The sequence below is a fragment of the Colobus angolensis genome, unplaced genomic scaffold (assembly GCF_000951035.1).
Source record: "Colobus angolensis palliatus isolate OR3802 unplaced genomic scaffold, Cang.pa_1.0 Scaffold75, whole genome shotgun sequence".
Taxonomy (NCBI): domain Eukaryota; kingdom Metazoa; phylum Chordata; class Mammalia; order Primates; family Cercopithecidae; genus Colobus; species Colobus angolensis.
Genome location: NW_012121265.1, coordinates 5,461,921 through 5,470,626, shown reverse-complemented (window position 1 = coordinate 5,470,626; position 8,706 = coordinate 5,461,921). Strand labels below are relative to the sequence as shown.

General features: G+C 42.9%; 1 protein-coding gene across 4 annotated transcripts in view; it reads left to right on the top strand.

Moving 5' to 3' along the window:
- Window positions 1-7,102, top strand: part of CASP7 (caspase 7, apoptosis-related cysteine peptidase) — a 49,139-nt gene extending 42,037 nt beyond the window's left edge. For 3 of the 4 annotated variants that reach the window (XM_011927856.1, XM_011927855.1, XM_011927857.1), the window contains 3 exons: window positions 1,605-1,780; window positions 2,462-2,591; window positions 5,496-7,102. In XM_011927856.1, coding sequence (XP_011783246.1) covers window positions 1,605-1,780; window positions 2,462-2,591; window positions 5,496-5,725 — 536 coding nt within the window. In that variant the 3' untranslated portion in view covers window positions 5,726-7,102. Of the gene's footprint in view, window positions 1-1,604; window positions 1,781-1,972; window positions 2,047-2,461; window positions 2,592-5,495 lie in introns of all 4 variants that reach the window. The other variant, XM_011927858.1, reaches the window with a different exon arrangement.
- The last annotated feature ends 1,604 nt before the right edge of the window (window positions 7,103-8,706 follow it).

The following is an 8,706-nucleotide window of genomic DNA, read 5'->3' as shown; positions in this document are numbered from 1 at the left end:
GCTGGCCAGGCTGGTCTCGAACTCCTGCCCTCGTGATCCGCCTGCCTTGGCCTCCCAAAGTGCTGGGATTACAGGCATGAGCCACTGCGCCCAGCCGTTTCTGTTCTTTTGAAAGGTGATTCATTCTGCCCAAGCCCCGGGCATGTCACAATTAGAGAATTCTTGTTTGTTGTCCTGTCAAACTAGTAAAGCATTTATTTTTTCTGACTTTACATGCAGTCAGTTCCAGTGAAGACAAAACTTCCATTTTCTAACTGTCCTAATTTGTGTAATCTTAAAATAAGCTAAGAACTCCAACTTTCATCACCATTGCCTTATACCTCTACTATCAAAACTAATACAAGAATCACTGTACAGATGATGCAAAGTGTCTTGGTAATTCGAATGGGAGAGGCCACTCTTGCTGTGCCTGGAACTGGTGAGGTAGCTGGATTTTACAGTGTCCTGGGCTTGAAAAACGGCCCCAAGGCTCCAACGTGTTGTACCACCTTTGGGGAAGGTTATGAAACCTCTCCGAGATTCCATTTTTTAAAATCTGGGAAATAAAGATAAATGAGGCCTAGTTCCAGTCTTGTAGGAATTCAAAATAACTCATGTAAAGTTCCTAGATCAGTGTCTGCACGTAGTATTTGCTCAAGAAATTCTAAATATTATTCCTCCCCCTCATTAATCATAGAGAAGAAGAAAGGATATGTATATTAGCTAGTTACGGGCTGGTGCAAAAGTAATTGTGGTTTTTGGCATTAAAAGTAATGGTTAGTTACCCTATAGCTGGTCAGTTAGTATCATAGAGCCTTTGGTGAGTTCTAGCTGGGCCAGCTGGCTACATGGTTTATGATTCCTCTCCTCAGTATCCTAAATGGACAGCCAATCTAGCATTTTTATTTATTTTTCTTTAATTTTCTTTAGTTGTGGTAAAATACGCAACATAACATAAAATTTACCATTGTAACCATTTTTAAATGTATAGATCAAAACGACATTCACATAGTTGTGTCACCATCACCACCATCCATCTCCAGGCTTTCTTTCGTCTTCCATAACTGAAACTTTATCTCTGTTAAACAGTAACTGGCTATTTCCCCTTTTCTGCAGCCCCTGGTAACCACCGTTCTATATTCTCTCTGTGATCTTGACTACTCAAGGTACCTCCTGAAAGTGGAATTATGCAGTGCTTGCCCTTTAGTGACTGGCTTATTGCACTTAGTATAATATTTTGTTCTCTTTAACAAATACTTGCATGATGCTTATTATGTGGCCTGTTTTACAAATATTAACTCATTTAATGAGTTAATATTGATCTTCAATGTACAGACAAGGAAACCAAGGTACAAAATGGTTCAGTAACACTCCTGATGTCACAAAACTAGCCAACAGCAGGGCCACACCCATCAGCCCCTATACATTGTACCTATCCCTCTCTCTTAACTTCTTAGATAAGTCTGATCCTTTGAAAGGAGCCCAGTCCCCAGCTCCTCCTCTCCCCTCCCTTGTACCCCTCTAATAGTCAGAGGTAGCTGCCAGGCTGCCTCTGGAAATGCTGCATGTGAGGCCCCCCAGAACTTACACCTTAACTCTTCAATGTTCATATTGTTTGCTTACAGCTTCTGAAGAGGACCATACAAATGCCGCCTGCTTCGCCTGCATCCTCTTAAGCCATGGAGAAGAAAATGTAATTTATGGGAAAGATGGTGTCACACCAATAAAGGATTTGACAGCCCATTTTAGGGGGGATAGATGCAGAACCCTTTTAGAGAAACCCAAACTCTTCTTCATTCAGGTAACCTCTTTTCAATGCCACCACACTTGAAAATGGGGAAAGATTATAGAGTGACAGGGATGGCATCATTTTTACAAATCCAAATGCTGTTTCCATATTCAAATTAGGGTTTAATTTTTCTCTCTCTGAATCGTTAGCATATGTGTTTCCACTGAATCACAAATTATGAAGGTTTCTTTTTTTTTCTTTGAGATGGAATCTTGCTCTGTCACCCAGGCTGCAGTGCAGTGGCATGATTTCGGCACACTGCAACCTCCACCTCCCAGGTTCAGGCGATTCTCCTGCCTCAGCCTCCTGAGTAGCTGAGATTACAGGCATGCACCACCATGCCCCGCTAATTTTTGTATTTTCAGAAGAGATGGGGTTTCGCCATGTTGACCAGGCTGGTCTCAAACTCCTGGCCTCAGGTGATCCACCCACCTTAGGCTCCCATAGTGCTGGGATTACATGTATGAGCCTCCATACCCAGCCACAAATTATGAAGGTTTCTTTAAGACATTGCAATACTTTTATTTGATTTGCTCAGTAATTTGACACACATTCATTCATTTATCTGTTCATCACATTATCATTGAGCTCCTAAGTATGCCAGACACAGTTCTAGGTATTGGGACACAGCAGTGAACAGGACATACATTTCTGCTCCCAACTGCACGGAATGATGTCTACTTTGATACTTAGGCTTGCCGAGGGACAGAGCTCGATGATGGCATCCAGGCTGACTCGGGGCCCATCAATGACACAGATGCTAATCCTCGATATAAGATCCCAGTGGAAGCTGACTTCCTCTTCGCCTATTCCACGGTTCCAGGTATCACGTCCATTGTCTGCCAAGCATACTTTAGCCCATTCTGTCATCAAAACACAGACTTGGGGGCAGTATTGGTTTCCTCTTGCTGCAGTAATGCATTACTACAAACACAGTGGCTTAAAATACACAAATGTATTATCTTGCCGTTCTGGAGGTCAGAACTCCAAAACAGGTTGTCAGGGCTACATTCCTTCTGGAGGCTCAAGGGAAAATCCATTTCCCAGCCTTTATGTGGCGTGTTAGAACCGCCTGCATTCCTTGGCTGTGGCCCCTTCGTTCATCTTCAAAGCCAGCAACTTTTCATCTCTCTGACCCTTCTGTCGTTACAGTGCTCTCTTCCTGACCACAGCTGAGAAAGGATGCCTGTGATTAGATGGGACCCACCTGGATACTCCAGGCTCCTCTCCCCATGTCAGTCCGATACCCTTAACCACATCTGCAAAGTCCTTTTTTCCACATAAGGTTTCATGTTCATAGGTTCCAGGGTTAGGACATGGACATCTTTGGGCACCATTATTCTGCCTACCACAGAAATGCATTCACTTTTCTCTCCAGGAAAGCTGACTTATTTATTTATAAATAAATAAATGAATGATTCATAAATGATTTATTCATTTATTATTAGTAGCATTTTGGAAATGATAAGGACACACATTTCTATACACTTCACAATATAGAGTGTCTTGCATGCATTTTTTCTCATATACAATAATACCATAAGTATTTAGGAAAAGTGTTATTCCTGTCCTGATTTTACAGATAAAATAAAATAATTTTTAGTTTGGATGAACCTAAGTGATATGCCTAAGGTCAGGTAGAGAGTTCAGTGCACAGTAGAGCTGTGGCCAAGCCAGGTTTCCTTTACACTGCAGCCTGTACACAGGTACCAGAAAATGCCAGCGACGGGCACGCCTCCTCACTACTGAGCACCACATTTGACTGAGTCTGTTCAATGAAAGTCCTTCCTTTGTTTTGGGTACAAACCAGCACTAAGTTAGAATTTTCCCAGCTGTAATAGTAGTTGTGTCAAGTATTTGGCACAAGGGTACTGGTTACAGTAAATAGGTTGATGTGTTTGGAAAACCAGCTCCGGCAGGATCTACAGATGGGATTTTGTGAGAGCGATAACTTCACAAGTTTTTAAGGATGGCATAAGATAGAAAATAATTTGGTCTTTCTGCTCCTGAGAGGGAGGAGGTGTAATGGGGGCATATGTCTGTGTAAACAAACCCAGTGGTAGAGTTGTAGGTGCTCTGAGCAAGGAGGCAGATGAGAAAAGCTATGTTAAAAAGGAGCTGCTGGGCCGGGCGCTGTGGCTCACGCCTGTAATGCCAGCACTTTGGGAGGGAGGCCAAGGCGGGCGGATCACAGGGTCAGGAGATCGAGACCATCCTGGCTAACATGGCAAAACCCCATCTCTTACTAAAAATACAAAAAATTATCCGGGCGTGGTGGCAGGCACCTGTAATCCCAGCTACTCGGGAGGCTGAGGCAGGAGAATTGTTTGAACCTGGGAGGTGGAGGTTGCAGTGAGCCGAGATCGCGCCACTGCACTCCAGCCTGGGCAACAGAGTGAGCCTCTATCGCAAAAAAAAAAAAAAAAAAAAAAAAAGCTGCTGTAACTGAGCCTAAAATTTCAAACAACATGGGTAACAGAAGGGCTTTTTGACAGAGTACTGAGGGGCCAGATAGCCCAGTGCGTTTGGTAAAACTCGGGGCTGGATCGCAGGGTATATCAGTCTTCTTGGGCTGCTATAGCAAAATACCTTAGACAAGGTGGCTTAAACAACAGACATTTATTTCTCTAAGTTAGGGAGGCTGGGAAGTCCTAGATCAAGGTGTCGGCTAAGTCACTTTCTGGTGAGGGCTCCCTTTCTAGCTCATAAATGGTCACCTTCTTGCTATAGCCTCATATGGCAGAGATTGAGAGCAAGAATGAGTGAGGTCTCTCGTGTCTCTTCTTATAAGGACACCAATCCCCTTGGATCAGAGCCCTACCCTAGTGACCTCATTGGACCTTAATTACCTCCATAAAGACCCTGCCTCTAAACACAGTCACATTGTGGGGTGTGGCTTCGATAAATCAATTTTGGGAAGACATAGTTCAGTCCATAGCATTGGATGTGACAGGACACGGCCAGGATCAAACCAGGACAGGTAGGCAAGTGGCCCTGTCATGGTGGGCCCTGTGTGCTGTGTCAAGCAGCCTGAACGTTACCCAGATAAAGTGGTGCAAGCACACTGTTTTAGGTTAGGGAGTTATAGGATGAGATTTGCCCTCCCAGGGCATCAGGCTCTCCTGGCCCTGCCCCTCAGACAGTTGGGCATTCAGCTTCCTCGTTCCTCTAGATTTCTTCAGCAAGGTCCACCTCTACTCCCGTGTACCCCAGCAGCAGGAACACATCTCAGAATTCTTCAAGGTTCCCTGCAAATTCCTTCTCTAGTAGATTTGGATTAGAAAGTAGCACTGACCCCCAAAGGGTAGTGAGGAGTTCCACAGTTATGGAATAGACCTCCAGCATTTCCTTTGGAAGTCTGCATGTGCAGATCTGTTTCACACCCACGTATCTGATATTTATCAGGTGGGTACCTCCATGAGAACTGACACAGGAGAGTACCTTGGCACCATTCACCAAGGCTGGCCCTTAGTGATGTTGTCTGTCATAGGATTTCCATACTGAAATACCCAAAGCATTTTCTAGCATCTTCATACCAGCCCTCTGAATCTCAGATGTTTGCTCTCTGAGCACACCAGCATAATTCTCATTAATGACTTGTGTGCAGAGTAGAGTGAAATCATTTCTGAAAAGCAGGTGTAAAAGCCCCATATAGTCAGTCTCATTGGTGAGTGGAGCAGCTGTCAGAATTAGCTGATTTGATTATCTCCTTTCTTTCCTGTTGAAGGCTATTACTCGTGGAGGAGCCCAGGAAGAGGCTCCTGGTTTGTGCAAGCCCTCTGCTCCATCCTGGAGGAGCACGGGAAAGACCTGGAGATCATGCAGATCCTCACCAGGGTGAATGACAGAGTCGCCAGGCACTTTGAGTCTCAGTCTGATGACCCATGCTTCCATGAGAAGAAGCAGATCCCCTGTGTGGTCTCTATGCTCACCAAGGAACTCTACTTCAGTCATTAGCCATATCAGGGGTGCATTCTAGCTGAGAAGCAATGGATCACTCGTTAATGAATCAGATTTTTTTTTTTTTTTTTTGATGCTCTTGAAATATTCAGAAATTCTCCAGGATTTTCATTTCGGGAAATGTATTGATTCAACAGGGAAGAAACTTTCTGGTGCTGTCTTTTGTTCTCTGAATTTTCAGAGACTTTTTAAATAATGTTATTCATTTGGTAACTGTGTAACTTTCTCTTAAGATTAATTTTCTCTTTGTATGTCTTTTACCTTGTTATTAGACTTAATACATGCAACAAAAGTGACCGCTGGAGAAAGCTTGTGGCTGTGTCCACTGTAATTGGTAGTAACAGTGGTAGGCAGAGTCATGTTTGCACTTGGCAAAGAGAATCCCAATGTTTGACAAAACACAGCCAAGGGAATATTAACTGACCTTTATTGCAGAATGTGGGTATTGAGTGTGATTTGAATGATTTTTCACTGGCTTAGGGCAGATTTTCATGCAAAAATTTCCAGATAAGAGGAGAAAAAGCTAAATGATTCTGATATGTATCCATCAGGATCCAGTTTGGAAAACAGAAACCATTCTAGGTGTTTCAACAGAGGGAATTTAATACAGGAAATTGACTTACATAGATGATAAAAGAGAAGCCAAACAGCAAGAAGCTGTTAACACACCCAGGGCTATGACGATAATGAGAAGAGGTTTGGTTTCCTGAGTCTAGTAGTCGGATCATCCAGAGGAGCTGGAACCATGGTGGGGGCTGCCTAGTGGGAGGTAGGACCACTAATGGATTGTGGAAAGTGGAGCCATGACAAGGACAAAGCCACTGCCTGAGATGGATTGAGCTGAGTCAGATACAGAGAATACCTTGGTCTCACCTCTCCTGCCCTCACATCTTCCACTAGCACCTTACCGCCCAGGCCTACCTGGAAGCCACCTTACCAAGGGCCTTGGAAGAGCAAGGGACAGTGAGGCAGGAGAAGAACAAGAAATGGATGTAAGCCTGGCCCATAATGTGAACATAAGTAATCACTAATGCTCAACAATTCATCCATTCAATCATTTATTCATTGAGTTGTCAGATAGTCTATGTATGTGTAAAACAATCTGTTTTGGCTTCATGTGCAAAATCTGTTATAGCTTTAAAATATATCTGGAACTTTTTAGATAATTCCAAGCCTTATTTTGAGTAAATATTTGTTACTTTTAGTTCTATAAGTGAGGAAGAATTTATGGCAAAGATTTTTGGCACTTTATTTTCAAGGTGGTGGTATCTTTTGAATTCTTGATAAATGACTGTTTTTTTCTGCCTAATAGTAACTGGTTAACAAACAAATGTTCGTATGTATTGATTAAAAATGTGATTGCTTAATTCCTAACCTGTCCGGTTTGCTTTCCTTTTGAAGTTATTTATGACAAGGGAGAAATGAGAAAACAGGATAAGAATTGACCCTATTGGCTGGGCGCAGTGGCTCACGCCTGTAATCCCAGCACTTTAGGAGGCCGAGGTAGGTGGATCATTTGGGGTCAGGAGTTCGAGACCAGCCTGGCCCACATGATGAAACCCCACTTCTACTAAAAATACAAAAAAATTAGCCAGGTATGGTGGTGGGCACCTGTAGTCCCAGCTACTCAGGAGGCTGAGGCAGGATAATCACTTGAACCAGGAAGTGGAGGTTGCAGTGAGCCAAGGTCGAGCCACTGTACTCCAGCCTAGGTGACAGAGTGAGACTCTGTCTCAAAAAAAAAAAAAAAAAGAAGAAGAAGAAGAATAATTGACCCTGTTGACCTCAACACATAATATATAATTTTTTTGAAGTTAGTACACTAATAAGTAGGTAATTACTTGGGAAGCCAGGACTCTTCACATAAAGGGTTAATCAACTTAGAAAGATGTTTGCGATGGGCTGCCATTTATTAATTTTGGCAATAAAATCAGATAACATAAAAAGTATCTGCTTTCAAATAAGCAAACTAATTTTGGGTGCATTTATTAGACTTGTCCCTGGTTTCCTGCCATCTAAAATATTCCAAATGTTCAAAATTGGAGATCATAACAAGCATCCACACTGCTATTCCCAGAATTCTCAGGCTGTTCTTTGGAAAATAAGCTATATCTAATAAAGATCTCTATCACAGAAATCAAAGGGCCTAAGCGCATTGCACTTTGAAGTAACACCATACAATCTAGTTATTTGCCTTGTAACCTTCATTAAAGGGAAAGAAATGCTCCCAAGTGTCAGGATTAATTTTTCCTGAATTTTCTGGGAAGTTATAGCTTACAGATAATGAATATGACCTCTCATCCCTTAGACTTTTAATAAAGTCTTAGTCCTTGAATACTTACTTCCATGGGCAGACACTTATTTATTGAGATCAGAAATCTGAATTCAACTTGGAAATGTGTGCAGTCATATCACCTTCATTCTAAACTTTCCAGACTTTTTATATTCCAAAATTCTGATGACAAGTTACCCTAAAGGAGAGCTCAGTCCTGATGAATATACAATCCCAATTCTCATCGTTGTTCAGAACCCCAGTTCCTCCTCGCAGGAGTATCAGACAGGCGCTGCCCTTGTCCTATGGGAAGACAGTGCAGACTACAGCATTCCCACTGGCTTTATGAGCTCAAAGCTGGATTTCTGTTTGGATTTTCATTTTCCTCAAGGTGCCATTAGGTTATTTAAGTTTTTAGTTATCGGGTCAGGCACGGTGGCTCATGCCTGTAATCCTAGCTCTTTGGGAGGCTGAGGCAGGCAGATCACTTGAGGTCAGGAGTTTGAGACCAGCCTAGCCAACATGGTCAAACCCCGTCTCTACTAAAAATACAAAAATTAGCCAGGCACAGTGGTGAACACCTGTAGTCCCAGTTACTACGGAGGCTGAGGCAGAAGAATAGCTTGAACCTGGGAGGTGGAGTTTGCAGTGAGCTGAGATCTTGTCACTGTACTCCAGCAACAGAGCAAGACTCCATCTCAAAAAA